Source organism: Balaenoptera musculus, chromosome 20, assembly GCF_009873245.2.
Source record: "Balaenoptera musculus isolate JJ_BM4_2016_0621 chromosome 20, mBalMus1.pri.v3, whole genome shotgun sequence".
Taxonomy (NCBI): Eukaryota; Metazoa; Chordata; class Mammalia; order Artiodactyla; family Balaenopteridae; genus Balaenoptera; species Balaenoptera musculus.
In genome coordinates this window covers 20,191,812-20,209,892 of record NC_045804.1, presented here as the reverse complement: position 1 = coordinate 20,209,892, position 18,081 = coordinate 20,191,812, and the positions used below count along the sequence as shown (strand labels likewise).

General features: G+C 39.9%; 1 protein-coding gene across 1 annotated transcript; it reads left to right on the top strand.

Moving 5' to 3' along the window:
• The first annotated feature begins 5,264 nt into the window (after window positions 1–5,264).
• KRTAP29-1 (keratin associated like protein 29-1) lies at window positions 5,265–6,235 on the top strand. Its single transcript, XM_036836730.1, is given in 2 exon segments — window positions 5,265–6,126; window positions 6,129–6,235. Coding segments are annotated over 2 exon segments (969 nt in total).
• The last annotated feature ends 11,846 nt before the right edge of the window (window positions 6,236–18,081 follow it).

The window sequence follows — 18,081 nt, the reverse complement described above, 5'->3', positions numbered from 1 at the left end:
TTTAGTGTACTGTTCAATGAGATTTGACAATTGTATATACTTAAGTAACCTCCTCTGCATTCAAGATATAGAACTTTCCATCATCCTCCAAATTTCACAGCGTCCCTTTGAAGGAAATCCTGCCCACTATCTACCCCAGCCTTAGGCAATCATCTATCTGCTCTATATCACTATAAACTTTGCATTCGTCGGGAGGGAGGGAGGGAGGGAGGGAGGAAGGAAGGACGGAAGAAGGGAAGAAAAAGAAAGATAGCAGAAAGAAAGAAAGAAGCAACGTCAGCCCGTTTCGTTTGGCGGGACTTCGGATTTCTTTCTTTCTGTCGTGCTGGAGCAGAAGTAACAAGTCCTTCCTGTTCTTCCTTCTTCCTTCCTTCCTTTCTTCTTTTTTCTTGCCGTTCTGTCTTTCTTTCTCTTCTTTCGTTCTTTCTTTCTTTCTTCTTTCTTCTTCTTTTCGTTCTTCTTTCTTTCTTTCTTTCTTTCTTTCTTTCTTTCTTTCTTTCTTTCTTTCTTTCTTTTCTGGCTGTGCTCCGTGGCTTGTGGGGATCTCAGTTCCCCCACCAGGGATTGAACCTGGGCCAGGGTAGTGAAAGCCCGGAATCCTAACCACTAGGCAACCAGGGAATTTCCCCTAAACTTTGCATTTCTATAATTTCATATAAATGAAATTACACAGTGTGAATTCTTTTTCACTTAGAATAACATTTTTTAGTATTCATCTGTGTTGTGGCACTATCAGTAGTTCATTACTTTTTACTGAATAGTATTGCATTGCATGAATAAACTACATTAAAAAATATTCGTCTACTGATTTGGGTTATCTCCAGTTTGGGGTTTTTGGTTTTTTTTTTTGCTATTATGAATAAAGCTGCAATGAACATTCAGGTACACACTTTGCTGTGAACATATGTTTTCACTTATTTTGGATAAATACCAAGGAACTGGACTGCTGAGTAAATACTGAGTGAATGTTTAACTTTATAAGAAGCTATCAAACTGTTTTTGCACATTGGCTATACCAATTTTGTATTCCCACCAGCAATGTCTGGGAGTTCCAGTTGCTCCATGTCCTTGCTAACACTCGATATTGTCAGTCTTTTTATTTTTAGCCATTCTAGCAAGTGTATAGTGGAAGCTCACTGTGTTTCCTTTCTTTCTTTTCTTTTCTGTATCATTAAAAAACCCAGCAGGATTAGTAGTATCTTGCTTTTGGAGAGAATTCGAGATTTGACTCTTCTCTTGTTGAGTTTCAGACTCTATTATCTCGGTCATTTTAGATCTGGCTGGAATTAGCCTCCCGAAAACTGGCTCTATAACCTCCAAGACAAAGTCACAGCCAGAGCAGGAGTGTGCCAGTGGGACAAAGTAGGCAAGAGGCCAATGGGTTTGCACTGAGTGGCTGCGATTCAAAGTGGCTGATTCTTTTGTTGCTCGTGGCGGTGGTCTCTCAGATGGGTGAGTAGAGAGTAGTAATTTTTTTCAATTACTGATAGAGAATTGCCCTTCCTAGCTGTTCACAGAGGTCCTCATTCATTCATTCAATAAATATTAACTGTGACCATGAATTGTGACCCTCTTATGTATCAAACACTGCTGTGGGTACAAGTCAGTGAATAAACAAAATCCTTGCCCTTCTGCAGCTTAGATAATGTCAAAGGGGACAAGAGCTATTAAAAAGGACAAAATAGGAATGGGTTAGATAGTTAAAAGAGCCATTGGGTTAGACAAGGGCAGAGGGAGAAAGTCAAAAGTGAAACTTACCCTGCACATTGGTGTTGGAGTTACTGTCTATTAGGCCACTGGGATCTATCTCTATCTCCTTTCAGAGTTAAGAGACAAGTTGGCTAGGTTTTTAAATCTCTGTGCCCAACACAGACTCAGTGTAAATCACAGAAATTCTGTGAGATAAGATTTCTTTTCCCCTATTTTATAGATGAAGAATATGAAGGGCAAACAATCCAAATGCCTATCAACACAGACAAGAAAATTGTGTTATATTCATTCACACAATAGACTAGTATGCTGTAGTAAAAACACCTGGATAATGGCTACATGCAGCAAAATGAGTGAACCTTATCCCTGTAATGTTGATTGATATAAACAAGCCCCAGAGACCATATATATATTTAAAGTTCAAAACAACACATATACACATATACACATATGTATGAGTATACATACATGTATAATATACATATATACAAATATATACATTATAAAATATATATCTCTATATGTCTATATCTATCTATCTATCATCTATCACCTATTCACAATGAAATGACAACACAAAATTCAGGATAGTCACAGCTAGTAAGTAACATACAAATGACTAAAACCCAGTTCTCTCCAAGCTTGTGTTTTTATGCAACAACATAGTTCTTGATGCGATAACAAAAGCTCTTGGTGATACACTAGATATCTTTAGTGCCTTGAACCATAGCAAAACCAAAGTTCTTTCTGTTGAGAGGGTTTTTTTTTTCCAGCTTTATTCAGGGATAATTGATAAATAAAATAGTGAGATATTAAAAGTGTACATGTGATGATTTTATATACATATTTATTGTGAAATGATTCCTCCATCTAGTGAATTAACACATTCATCACCTCACATATTTATCTTTTTCTCTTTTTTTTTGGTGAGAACACTTAAGTTCTTTTAGCAAATTTCTATTACACAATACAGTGTTATCAACTATAGTCACCATGCTGTCCATTAGATCCTCATACCTTATTCATCTTAGAGCTGAAAGTTTATACCCTTTTACCAACCTTTTTAGATGCTTCTTTAAGAGGAAGGGAGGCAAGCGCAGAATCAGAGAAAAATGGTTGTAAACATGGATTGCTTTGAAACAATAAAAGTGGTAAGTATGGGTATAGGATATTGACACCTTTTTCAGACTGAAATTTACATGCTTTCTCAAATATGCTCATGTTCACATTTTGATTGATCTATTTGGTAAGACCAAATGTATTTCCTCTTGGGAGATGAGAGTTTGGGGATGTAGACTTTCGGGAATAAAACATAGTGCAGGGATCCCTGCAGTCTGCAAGATGCTAAAATGAACAGTGCTGAGATGGAGGGCAAAAGAAGTGATTGATGCCGTGACATGAAAAGCAATGGTCGAGGAAAGGCATTTTTATGACAAGGGTGAGGATTTTTCAGGCATCGTGATCAGAAAAATTTCTCTTCCTTTTAAAACAAGAGCAAAGAGATAACATTTTGTAACGGATACTTTGAAAAGTAGCTTCCAGAATTTCCAGCATTTTCAATAATTGTGAGGCAGACCATAATAATAAAAATACCATGAGACATAGCCATGCAGTTGATTGACTGTCAGTACTTTGAACACTTGGGTAATGAGCTAACATGTCCAGTACACTGAGTTTGCAGCAGAGCCAGAAATCAAGGTGAGCCCTGTCTGCATTCCAAGCCCATGAACTCTCCATTCCATCATGTTATCTCCAGTGTGAACCAGGCCAGGATGTGGGCCAGTGTGGGATGCTGAAGTTGGCTGATGTTGCAGAGCTAGGACCAGCCCAAAGGAAGAGGGGGAAAATCAGCAAAGTCCCTCATGAATTTCTCTTGGATGAGGTTGATTTAACACAAAAACCATTTTGCAGAGATGTCCTTATATCACTTCTAGTTGTTGTGTTTTATACAGTTATAGAATTCACGTCTGTTGACTCCATAGTATGAGTTTAATCTTTCTTGATGAAACATTTTGCAGTTTTAAATTTCCAAATTAAAAGATTGTCTTTGGGTGTATTGATACCGGTTTGATCTAGCTGATGATTACAGTCACCGGAGTGGGCAGATGATCCCCAGCGCGGGGACCTGGACCACCTGCACAGTGCTGGGAGCACCTGACCAGTGACGCTGGTCAGCCTTCCATCACTGTATTAGAGTCTTCCTCCCCACCTCCAAAGTCGGGAAGTCTAATAGGTGATTAAGCTCCGCGGTTTTGGAGTCAGCCCAAAGTAGGTTCAAATCTTGTTTCGCTCCATATTACTTGCATAATTCTGGGAACATGATTTACTCTCTCTGAGTTAGTCTTGCTACCTCTAACATAATGGTGAAAATTACATCTGCTAACAAGGATCATTGCAAAGATTCAATGAAAAATGTAGTCAAGGACTTGGTACATAGGAAGTATGCTATTTTGAATGAAAAATATTGCCTGCCATATCAGCAAACAAAGGATGTTGCAGCTATCAGACCACCACATTACAGCTGCCCTGATGGTGAGCCTGGAGGAAACTCAGGATGGAAACAGATTGCTGCAGTCACCCCCAACGGAGCATACTGGGGAGACTCAGGATGAGAAAAACACAGGATACTGGGCCCAGATAACTGAGGTGCATATCAAAGGAATGATTTCAATGAGCCCAGACTTTGCATCTTCTCATACATAGAAAAGCGCTAATTTCATTAACTTGAGATGTCTGGTTTTCTTTGATTAACAGTAACCTTTTGATGTTCTGATTGTCTGGTCTTTTGTTGCAAAAACTCCTATGTATCCTGGATCCCCTCTTGGCTCTTCAGAACAGTCCTCAGCATTATCTGAAATGCTGTGTCCTGGGTTTGAAGTCCTCAGTATGTCCACCGAATAAAACATAACTCTCTACTTTTAGGTTGTGCATTTTTTTTTCAGTCAACACTATAAATGGAAGCCATTACTACTGTTTTTATTATTAGTGGTATTAGTAAAGCTGGGTTTCAGGAAAGCCAAACAGGAAGATTCTAGAAAGAGGTGGAGACACTGAAGTGTCCCTTGGGTTGCACTACCTGATTTTCTGTTTGCCATCTCTGATATCATCCTGCCTCAACTGGGTCACAGCTTCATTTCCTGCTTGTCTAAATGGCGTGGAACTGCATTCCTGGCAGAAGAGCGGGTTGCTTTGGTTGGGTTGTGGCCTCTTGATGAGAGGTTGGCCTGGGGAGAGCTCTGCTTCAGGGAGGCTGGAGAACAAGCTATAAGAGAGGCAGCTTAGCTCAGAGCAAGAGCAGTGGCAAGGTACCCAAACTCAGCCACGAAAACTCCCAGCTCAGCCAACCGGTTCTTAAACTGGGTACAATATCTCCCACGCTCCTGAAGCCCGCTAATCAGATGTTTGTAGGCAATTGGGTGGAAACAATAACAAGGAAAGATACTCTGTCATGAAACACCCCTAGTGAAGGACTATAAAAGCCCCTATGTATTAGATGTCTTTCAAACTCAGGTATACTGAGGTTGCAGCTTCCTGGCAAGGTTAGCACCAGCACCATGGTGGACAGCTGTTGTCCTGGAAATGCCAATGCCATTCCAGCTGTGCCCACCATCTCCATATGCTCAAATGGTGGCAGCTTCAGAAATGGTATCTGTTTGCCTAGTTCCTGTCAGAGCAGAACGTGGCAACGGGTTATATGCCAAGGAAACTGTCAGTCATGCTGCAGTGCCCCAAGTGGCTGTGAACCTGATTCTTGCCAACCTACCTGCCTTCCAGTAAGTTCTTGTGTGGGTTTTGTTTGCCAACCCATTTGCTCCTGCATGGCTTGCTATGAATCTGGCACTGGTCGGTCTCCTTGTCGGGTTAGCTCATGCCAGCCCTCCTGCTCAGAATCCAGCGGTGGTCAGGCAAAGTGCTGTAAAGCCAGCTCCTGCCAACAAAGCTCCTGCCAGCAACCTGTCTACACATCTGGATCGTGCCAAGTAGCTTGTGGCCAATCAGCCTGCTGTGACGCTAGGTCCTGCCAGCCATCCTGCTCTGAGGTAACTTCCTGTCCTGAAACATCTTGCCCACCGACTGTCTGTGCGGCTCGTCTGTGCCAGCCAACTTGCTGCCAAGCAGGTTCATGTCAAGCCATTAGTGGTGAAGATCGGCCCTGCAAGTCAACTTATTACCAACCGATCCGCTACATTTTCAAGCGTTGCCGATCAGTTCCCTGCCAGCTGTCTCCTTGTGTGTTCAGTTCTTGCAATCCTACTTGCTGTGTGTCCTTCCCTTGCCAGACACTTCACTCCAAACCAGCTCCTTCCATATCCTTCATCTGCCAGCCAGAGGTTAACGGCCAGCCCCCTTGTTCGGTAACGGACCCTTACAAACTAGCTTCCTGTGACACCATGCTTTCTGGCCAACCAAATTGTGGTGAACTTCTTCCTTCAATCAGAGTGGCTGCAAATCCCCTTCCTGCCAACCAGCTTGCTGTGTGACAGGTTTTGGCAAATCATCCAGTGGTGGCTCCAATGGCTTCTGACCAACTGCCCCAAGTCTCTGCAAAGCCAGCACCTGCTTGCTGACTTCCTGCCACCCCAGCTATGAGTCCAGCAGACGTAAGGCAACATTTCATTGAGGCAGCACTCTTCACACCTCCTCTGACGTCTGCTGCTGTCTACAAGTGCATAGCCATCCCACGGTGCCTGCCTCCAGCCGAGCAAAAATGCTGCCTGCTTGCTAGCTTTACTCCAAGTCCAGTCCCACTTTCCCTCCAGGTGCTGATGAGGGAATTTATCCTAAGAGATCCTTCTTAACCGAGGATAACCTTTCAGCAAGCATGGTGCATGCTATAGCTTGCATTTCCTGATGTTATCATTTCATTTCACTTCAGCAAAGCCTTTTCTCCAGTTTTTCTTTCTTTGGATACTGCCAAGTCTTTAAGGAGACTCTTTTTCTGGCAATTGCTAATAGAAATGTGACTGGTTAAGCATAACGAATCAGACTAATAGTGCTTTCATTCCTTTCAATATACCCCTACGTAGATTTCCTTTAGGTTCCATTTGAACGCAATGACCTTGGGCCCTCCAAATCACTGTGTCTGCATTGGTATGCAAGGGTAGTTGCTGTCTAGAATTATAGATGCCTAAGCTGGAAGGGAGTAAGGACAAACAGTTCCCTGGCTTCCAACCTTTACACCACCAAGAGCTCTTTGAGTTGGGTGACCTCAGTCTTCCCACAGTGAAGAGACTTGGAAAGCCAAAGACAGAAATGGTTCAGGGAAGCCATAGATTAAAGTAAACATGAGGTTTTGGCCATGGAGAATAACTAAGGGTTAAGTCACTTAACATTGGTTTTAATGATCAATTCACCTAATGGCCAATATAAATAAAATTAAAAATTCTTGAGAAAATTTTAGCAGGTAATTGCTATGTTTTTGACATTTTAAGAAACAGTTTTAAAAACAATTAGTCTAAGGGAACTTTTGACCGAATTTTGTTATTTCTAGTGTGTAATTATTGAATCCAAACATTTTTTGGATTGGTTTTCTTAGGGGAAAAGCTTAGAGGAAGATTTATAGTGTGTACTTGTAGCAATGGTACAGAGTCCTTCCTGAAGGGGATCTGGCCTCCCCTTTAATGAAGGGGCTCTGGGCCTGCAAAATGATTTAAGTATCAACCCCCCAAAATTCTTACACAGCTCCATAAAGGGACACATATGATGATGTCCACTGTGGCATGACATAGATTTTAAAGGAAATCAGTGGTCCACCACTAGGAGAATAAAGAGTGGGTAGGTAACAGGTGGTGATTCCTTCCACGGGGTATTGTATTAGGCTGGTTCTCCAGAGAAATAGACCCAATAGGGGATCTATATCTATATCTATATCTATATCTATATCTATATCTATATGCACTCATTAAAAGGAATTAGCTCACGTGGTTATGGAGGCTGGCAAGTCCAAATCTGTAGTGTGGGCCTGAAGTGTGGGCTGGCAGGAGGAGACCCAAGAGAGGTGATGGTGAAGATGAAGTCTGAAGGCTGTCTGCTGGGGAATATGCATTAAACAGAATAAAACAGCTGCCTATCGAAAGAGAATGGGACATAAGAACAGGAATTAAATTAATTGATATGTAAGCACATAAAGAAAAAAATAAATAAGAGGGAACTTGCAAAGACCAAAAGTGATAATGTGCCACATAAGGAATATAACGGATTCAAGTATTTGCAACTGAAATCCAAACAGAAAATTAAGAAGAAGAAAAAAGGGAGAGAGGGACCTTGATATGGCAAAAGAATTACCATGGATGGAATGTCTTCTAGAAGTGACATTTTGATGGATACCCTGTTTAAATTCTCTCTCCCACATCTTCCATGGAGATTCCTCAGCTGGAGGAAGGATGAGACTTTGGGTAGTGGAATGCATCTTACCTCAGTCCTGAACAGAATTTTCAATAATGTTCCTTACAGTTTAAGTTTAAGGAATCACATCTCCTTAAATAATTTGCTTATTAATCCCCGAATTCTTGACATCCTTGAAATTTCAGATTTTATTTTGCAATTTTTTTTTTGACCCACCTAAGTCAATCTTATTTTTATCTTTCCAGTTACGGATTTCTCTGTTGTACAGGCAAGTGTTTTTCACTGGTCGCTTGCTATCACACAAACTGCATGTTTTAAACATGTCAAGTGTAAAAGGTGTGTTGGAAGCCTTGTACCTCCTCCTATGCTTGGCAACAGTTTAAATATCAAAGCATTTATTAGTTGCTTTTAGGTTTGCTAGAACTTGCTCATAAAACATCCGAACCTCCAATTATAAACATTGTTCTGCCGAGCCTGAACATGCTTATAACTAAATCTTTGTTTACATTTATGTCCTGGGTAGGGGAGCAATTTTAAAAATACAGGGAAGTTTTGAGAAAAATATAGGCGTGCCTTGTTTTATTGCACTTCACTTTGTTGTGCTTCCCAGATATTGCATTTTTTTAATAAACTGAAGGTTTGTGGCAACCCTGCGGCAACCAAGTCTGTTGGTACCATTTTTCCAACAGCATTTGCTCACTTTGTGTCTCTGTGTCACGTTTTGTAATTCTTGCAATGTTTCAGACTTTTTCATTATTATTATATTTGTTGTGGTGATCTGTGATCAGTGATTTTTGATACTATTGTAATTGTTTTAGGGCACCATGAACCACTCCCATATAAGATGGTGAACTTAAAACGTGTGTGTTCTGATGAATGGATAAAGATGTGAGATACACACACACACACACACACACACACACACACACACACACACACAATGGAATACTACTCAGCCATAAAAAAGGATGAAACAATGCTTTTTGCAGCAACATGGATGGACCTAAGATTATCATACCAAGTGAAGTAAGTCAGAAAGAGAAAGACAAATATCATGTGATATCACTTATATGTGGAATCTAAAATATGATACAAATGAACTTATTAACAAAACAGAAACAGACTCACAGACATAGAAAACAAACTTATGGTTAGCAAAGGGGAAAGGCAGGGAGGGATAAATTAGGATTTTGGGGTTAGCAGATACAAACTACTAATTATAAAATAGATAAACAACAAGGTTCTACTGTATAGCACAGGGAGCTGTATTCAATATCCTGTAATAAACCATAATGAAAAAGAAAAAATATATATCTGAATAACTTTGCTGTATACCAGTAACTAATACAACATTGTAAATCAGCTTCAATTAAAAAACAAAAACGATGTGTGTGCTCTGACTGCCCTACCAAGCGACTGTTCCCCTAGCTCTCTCCTTCTTCTTGGGCCTCCCTATTTCCTGAGACACGACAATATTGATACGCCAATTAATAACCCTAAAATGACCTGTAAGTGTTCAAGGGAAATGGAGAGTCTCTAAGTTTCTCACTTTAAATCAAAAGCTAGAGATGATTAAGCTTAGTGAGGAGGGCAAGTCAAAAGCCGAGAGAGGCCAAAAGCTAGGCCTCTTGGACCAAAAAGTTAGCCAAGTTGTGAATGCAAAGGAAAAGTTCTTGAAGGAAATGAAAAACGCTACTCCAGTGAACACATGAATGATAAGAAAGTGAAACAGACATTGCTGTTATGGAGAAAGTTTTAGTGGTCTGGATAGAAGATCAAACCAGCCACAATATTCCCTTAAGCCGAAGCCTAATCCAGAGCAAGGCCCTAAATCTCTTCAATTCTGTGAAGGCTGAGAGAGGTGAAGCTCTCAGAGGTTCCTTCATAAGGTTTAAGGAAAGAAGCCATTTCTATAACATAAAAGTACAAGGTGAAGCAGCAAGGGCTGATGTAGGACTTGCAGCAAGATCTTTATCCAGAAGATCTAGCTAAAATAATTAACGAAGGTGGCTACACTTAACAACAGATTTTCACTGTAGTTGAAGCAGTCTTCTATTGGAAGAAGATGCGAGCTAGGACTTTCATGACTAGAGAGAAATCAATGCTTGGCTTCAAAGCTTTAGAGGACAGGGTGACTCTCTTTTTAGGGGCTAGTGTAGCTGGTGACCTCAAATTGAAGTCAGTGATCATTTACCATTCTGAGAATCCAGGCCCCTTAAGAATTATGCTAAATCTACTCTGTCTGTTATCTATAAATGTAACAACAAAGCCCGGATGACAGCACATCTGTTTACAACATGGTTTACTGAATATTTTAAGCCCACTATTGAAACTTACTGCTCAGAAAAAAAGATTCCTTTCAAAATGTTACTGCTCATTGGCAATGCACCTGGTCAGCCAAGAGCCCTGATAGAGATGTACAAGATTAATGTTGTTTTCATGCCTGTTAACATAACATCCATTCTGCAGCCCATGGATCAAGGATTCATTTTGACTTTCAAGTCTGATTATTTAAGAATTACATTTTGCGTAAAATAGATAGCTAGTGGGAAGCAGCCGCATGGCACAGGGAGATCAGCTCGGTGCTTTGTGTCCACCTGGAGGGGTGGGATAGGGAGGGTGGGAGGGAGACACAAGAAGGAGGAGATATGGGGATATATGTGTATGTATAGCTGATTCACTTTGTTATACAGCAGAAGCTAAGACACCATTGTGAAGCAATTATACGCCAATAAAGATGTTAAAAAAAAAAAAGGAATACATTTTGCAAGGCTATGGTTGACATAGATAGTGATGCCTCTGATGGATCTGGGCAAAGTAAACTGAAAACCATCTGGAAAGGATTCCCCATTCTGGATGCCACTAAGAACATTTGTGATTCATGGGAAGAGGTCAAAATATCAACATTAACAGGAGTTTGGAAGAAGTTGATTCCAACGTTCATGGATGACCCAGGGGTTCAAGACTTCGCTGGAGGAATTAACTGCAGATGTGGTGGAAATAGCAAGAGAACTAAAATTAGAAGTGGAGCCTGAAGATTGGACTGAACTGCTACAATGTCATGATAAAACTTTAACAGATGTGGAGTTGATGAGCAAAGAAAGTGGTTTCTTGAGATGGAAACTCTTCCTAATGAAGATGCTGTGAAGATTGTTGAAATGACAACAAAGGATTTAGAATATGACATACACTTTTCGTTGATAAAGCAACAGCAGGCTTTGAGAGGATTGACTCCAATTTTGAAAGAAGTGCTGTGGTGGGTAAAATTCTGTAAATAGCATTGCATGCTGTAGAGAAATCGTTCATGAAAGAAAGAGTCAATTGATATGGCAAAGATCACTGTTGCTTTATTTTATTATAAATAAATAAGTTAATTTATTTTTGACTGCATTGGGTCTTTTTTTTTTTTTTCTAACATCTTTATTGGAGTATATGCATTGGGTCTTTGTTGTTGCGTGCGGGCTTTCTCTAGCTGCGGCAAGTAGGGGCTACTCTTCGTTGCCGTGCGCATGCCTCTCATTGCGGTGGCTTCTCTTCGTTGCAGTGCACAGGCTGTAGGTGTGTGGGCTTCAGTAGTTGTGGCGCATGGGCTCTAGAACGCAGGCTCAGTAGTTGTGGCGCACGGGCTTAGTTGCTCTGCGGCATGTGGGATCTTCCCGGACCAGGGCTCGAACCCGTGTCCCCTGCATTGACAGGCAGATTCTTAACCTCTGTGCCACCAGGGAAGTCCTGTTGTTTTATTTTGAGAAATTGCTACTGCCACCCCAAGCATCAAGCAACCACCATTCTGATCAGCCAGCAGCCATCAGTATCAAGGCAAGAGCCTCCACCAGCCAAAAGATTATGACTTGCTGAAGGCAGATCATGGTTAGCATTTTTTAGTAATAAAATATTTTTAAATTAAGATATTTACATTTTTAGACATAATGCTATTGTACACTTAATAGACTACAGTATAGCGTAAGCATAACTTTTATGTGCCCTGGGAAACCAAAAATTTGTGTGGCTCGCTGTATAGCAATATTTGCCTTATTGTGGTGGTCTGGAACTGAACCCACCACTCAGGACTGATGTTCTTCATTATGTGATTCGAATTCTGGTTCTACCCTCAGGATAGCTGCTCTCCTCAAAGCGCTTTCCAATTATTCAATATTCTTTTGAAAGGTACATCGTCAGAGCCTAACTCAAGATCTAGCTGCTTTTTAACCAGCCCAGGATGTGAAATGGTCATACTCCTTTTCTGAGTTATAGCCCATATTTCCCCCAAGGTCATGTTTGCCTGATGATATAATTAAGTACTATTCTTTAAGTTAGATATCTCAGCCTCACCAGGAAATTTGCTGGGATCTGAATGACTAAGTCCCTTTTTAGTATAGTGGCATGTGTCTTCCTGTAGGGGTCATTCCCATCACTCCTCAAATGGCTTCTTGGTCCCTGTGTTGATATTCTCTGTTCCTGTCTTTGCATGCCTGTTCCTAAGGTCATATTCCTCCTCCAGTCATACCTATATTTTTATTGTCATCGTATGCAAGAGGGAGTTCTTCAAGTTCAGATTTAACATCAACTTGAGATATATGGCTCTTTAATTTGAGTCCAAGTTAGCCATCGTGCTTCCTCCTTAGCAAACTCCAGGTGCTTTGAGTATCTGCAGAAAAGACTACCCAGTGGATCTGCCCCACAGACAGAGGGGCAGTCTGTCCAACTGCCCCTCTAGCCCATCTTTTATCCAGGGTCTCAGCTTGAATTTGGGGTCAAGTGTTTATTATTATTGGATGAAGTGAGATGCTATCATTGGAAATGAGACATGTCTTGGCAATTGTCATTGAATTCGGTCTATATTTCCACATTCTCTTCGTAAGCTATTATGAGAGTCCTTTTCAATTGTCCTGCTGAAATCCAGATTCATTTCCTACTGAATTTCATTGATCAACTAATCTGGCAAAAATTAAAAGTTAAATTATTTGACATGACTTGGCCTAAGTGGTCCCATGTTCTTTTTCTAGGGGTCCACAAAAGGTCTTTCGAACAACCCATTCTATGATTTGCAGAAACTTGAAAATGGAATGGCATTTGCTTGTCTCAACATCTCTTATTAAGCATCTCTTCTTCTCAAAGATTCCTCAAAATCAATGTGTAAAGACTGTTTTGGGAAAGATCCTCTGTGTTCTCCTTACTTGCTGCAAGTAATAAATCCTTCCTTCTACCACTTAAAAAAAAAATCAATGTGTGGTTTACTTCCAGTCTCTGAGTGCTCTGGGACATAATGTGCATAGCATACAAAAGCATGAGTTTATTTTGAGAATCTAGGCATTTGTAAAATCTATTTGTCCTTGTAAATGTTTAGTTATTTTTTCAATTTGATTATTTCCCATTGTCTGAAAAGACAGACACCAAATAAGAGTCTTTCTAGCATAACTTTCACATTCTTTGTGCTACATTCCACAGGGAGATCTCAGATCTTATCTTATCTCATTCCAGGTCTCAGCATGAACTAAGGAGAACAGACCACTTTTACAAGCCTGGATTTTCATTGCCAGCTGCTGACATGTTGACAGCTCATGGATCACGAGTTGGGTGAGAGGTGGTTGCAAATGCATCATGTGAACATTTTTTTTGCAGTATCACACTGAGGAGTTTACTTCATTTAAGCTTCTTGGTGTTATTTTGAAATAAGGTTTGATTTCCTTATTTAAATAAAAAAGTTAAACTCTCATTCTCTTTCTCTCTTCTCTCTCTCTCTCACTATTGCAGGTTTTCCCATTTAATTCAGAAGGAAATTTTACAATCTTCATTTTTCTTTTATTGTAAAAATAACTCGAGAGTTCCCTGGTGGCCTATTGGTTAGGATTCTGGGCTTTCATTGCTGTGGCCTGGGTTCAATCCCTGGTTGGGGAACTGAGATCCCATAAGCTGTGTGGCAAAAACAAACAAATGAACAAACAAACAAACAAAAACACATGCTTGAGGTAGAAAACAATGTATGAACAAAAAATGGAAAGTCCTGGTCCACCAAAACTCCCCACACATCCTGCTCCCCTGAGGCAAACTACTGGTTTCTGTTTATTATGCCCTAATCTTGGGTTTCTCTTTCCCTTTACAGATGCCTGGTTTTTTTTCCTTATTTGAAAGATGGAAGAAAAATAAAAAGGAACATTGATTTCTATATCTCAAGCACAAACACCAGATTATCCACACAAAGTAATAGACTTTTGTCTTGTTTGATGGCATCATTACTGTGCTTATAATCATTTAATAAAAAACATATCTTTCCATGTGTTTTCTATTTTTTTCCTTTGTGAGCATCTGGAGCTTCCTTTATTTTTCTCATGGGTGGGTACCATTCCTATTTAATGCCCAGTTCATGAACCTTTCTGTCTAATTAAATTACTATACTTTAAGTTAGCCCCCACCAGGAATTTTGCTGGAATTCGAACGTTGTGGCATCTGTCCTCCTGTAAGGGCCACTTCTGTCATTCCTCAGATATTCAATTGCACATTATCAATTATTTTTTATCTACAAAAATGAAAATCTCTTGGGCTTCCCTAGTGGTGCAGTGGTTGGGAGTCTGCCTGCTAATGCAGGGGACACGGGTTTGAGCCCTGGTCTGGGAAGATCCCACATGCCATGGAGTGACTGGGCGCGTGGGCCACAGTTACTGAGCCTGCGCGTCTGGAGCCTGTGCTCCACAACAAGAGAGGTCGCAATAGTGAGAGGCCCGCGCACCGCGATGAAGAGTGGCCCCCGCTTGCCGCAACTAGAGAAAGCCCTCGCACAGAAACGAAGACCCAACACAGCCATAAATAAATAAAATAAAATAAAATAAAAATAAAAAAATAAAAGAAAATTTCTTTTGATTCAAACTAGCATATTCCCTTCTTGGCCTTTTTCAGTCAAATCCTAATACACATCTCCTTATAACTCTCTCTGGTATCTTTATATACTGGAAAGTATTTTAAAAGGCATTATGACAATAATCACACTCAGGAAAACGTTTTTTAAAGAATTAAGACAACTTAAGAAATTCTTTCTACCAGTGTCTTTTAGAATGAAATGTTGCCGACCATTTTTCTGTTTCTTTTGTTATCTATTTAATAACTAGGGTACACGTCAGACTTGTCCTGAGAAATTCCATTCTTGAAGAGCAAAAGCTCTTTATTTTTTATCTTATCTTCATAATCCCAGATGTGAGATTGCCATAATGGACTTTGATAAAGAGAGGGGCAAAATAATCTGTATGATGATTGAGGCAGCTTCACAAAGGTCAATTTTGAAACCAAAGATCCACAGGGAGTCATCCCAGTGGCTATGAATAAAGAAAATAGAATGGAAGGTAATGTCTGAGACACACAAAAGGCCCAAAACATACATGTAAGGAGCCTAAAAGATGAGTCCCAAACATAACATGTAGAATTTTCCCATCTGTGTGATGTATGACATTTGGTGTTATTTTTGTTGATCTCTTCAGTTTGGCCATATAAATGGGTTCATCTTATAACAATAATCCAATGACATCAGGAAGTAAATTTCCTCTTATAATCCACTTTCTCAGAAACTTTTGAGCAAGGCCCTGAACTTAGCTGGAGCTGGAGAAATGTTTGATGATAGTAACTTTATGATATATAGTCTAGAGCTGTTACAAACAAAATCAGAAAGTTGTTCTTTAGATGGACTCCTTACTTATACTCTAAGGCAGCTCAGAGTGGGATCCATAATCCTTGTCCAATGTCTTCAAATTTGGTCTCTTGTCTTTGTGTGCAGGAACAGAGTAGAAGAAATTTGTAAAATATAAAATATTCTCCAAATCTAAGGGCTTGTGAAAGACACACTGTACACACAGTCTAGGTCACTAAAGGACATGCAAGATGAGTAGAATTTATTAGGTGATAAATTGGGAAATGCCTTAGTTGCAAAGAAGGCAATTCAGATGACCGTAGAGGGTAGAAAACAAATATAAGCACAACAAAGAAGAGTAAAAGAAAGACATTTTAAAGGTGGAAAAATTAATCAATTATTAAGACAATCAGCAGGGTGGATGACGGGGATGGAGAATCTTATGCCTATCCAATTTCTAACGACACTCTTTAGCTAAACCCAAACTATCACTAGATAAAGCCCAACTTTTTGACAAGGGCAATGAAGACTAAGATGTGTTTTCTTAAATCAAATCCTGTTATCTCCCTGATAATGTATTATTTCACCCAAGGAATAAACGTAAGTAGCCTGTTTTACATGTATCTCAAACCATCGGAAGAGGAGTTGACGCCATTGAACTGAACTATCAGGAAAGAAGGGGAAGGAAGGGTATGTCACTCAATGCAAGGAGGTCCAGCTGGCATGGATTCACCAGGTGCACCCTTTTTTAGGACATATCTGTACAAAGGAAGTTAATATTCACCAGTTTAGAGCAAAGAGAAAGAGGAGAAAGTAGCAGTTCAGGCACTAAACAGAATGAAGACAATAATTTGAAACACAGAAAATGTTGTAAATGTTATTACAAAACAACAACAACAATAATGATAAATTCCCTACTGTATAACAGGGAATTGAGCAATAGCTGAGAGAGATTGTTTGAAGTCTTCATGGACATTGTAGGTTACTAAGAGTCAGCAAGACAAACAGCTCATATAATTCAAATCCTGGGATGTAGATTGCAAACTCTGGGACACTCACTACTTCCTGAGAGAGTCTGTTTCTTGTTTTGGTCAGCTCAGATGGTATGAAAATTACCTCTGATACTGATACCCATCTAGTCTCTTTATGTCTTAGATCCTCCATGAATTTTCAAATTTTCAAATATCACCAACAAGGGTTCAGTGTTCTCACACGGAAGATATCTTAGTACTTGAGGAGTAATTTGTCTAAGGCTAGAAAACTAGAACTCATTTAGAGAAACTAAATTTTCTCCATACTGTTAACACTCATTTGGAGCTATTAACCCCTCTTTCCCATTTTCTTTCTACACCCTTATGTTCAAATATTATCCTTTACATACATAAGTAATATTGAGAAGTCCTCTTTCCTTAAGTTATAATCATAATTTTACCAATGGATCTCAAATGAAATTTTACTGCTTCTTAAAATCACCTATTTGTGTGGAGAAAAATCCTTTTTTGGGGGAGGGGTCTTACTTAAGTTGCTTGTTTTGTATATTAAGTATATTTATGCTTTGCTATAGTTGCTACTCTTGGGCAATTAAAAGGGAATGCTGAGGGAGAACTGGGTTAACTTTGCTGGAAATCAACCTTAAGAGGTAGAAGATCATTTAAAATTTGTCTCTTTCCAATCTTAATCAAGCAAGAATCTGAATGAGGCTAAAGAGCTTGGTTTTTCATTATACCCTTATCTTGGGTAAGGAATGCTTTTGTTTAGAAGGAGGGTCTGAAGGCTTTCTGGCCAGGGACAGTTACAACCATTGTAAACACAACAATAATAAAGGAGAGGTGAAGTATGCATGCTTTCCTTATCACGTTTACACTCTCTCTACAATTTAGACTTCTTTGATCTATGGTTTGGGCACGGAGGAAGAGTTTGATAATAGTCCATGTTGGTGCTATAAATCAAGGGTCCTCAAATGAGGAGGCCTGGGGAGAGATAACACAGGATTCTACCCCTCCTATGAAGGCCTCTAATTGAGAGATTTTAGGAGAGGTTGGGAAGAGTTTGTTGTGTCAGTTTTGAGACTGGGCAGGACGTGCCAGGGCCCTGTTTCCATTAACATTTGTAAATAGACATTTAAAAAAATATACTCTTTAGATCTTTCCATAAATTCTAGGGGATGGGTTAGCTGGAAGAAAAAAGATGAGAGTGACCTGAATTGTGGGTTTGATTTATGAGTCTGGCAGAACGGGCAGAAGTCAAGGGGCATTGAAGCCTTGGGCAGCTCAGACAAGAGACTGGAGATCCAAGGTACCAGAGGTCCAGGAAAAGGGAGAGGGGTGGATGGATGGCACAAATACTAAATACTCAAGGGATTTGAGGATCAAAGGCAAAAGGCTTATGTTTGAACCATGATATCCTTCATGAAA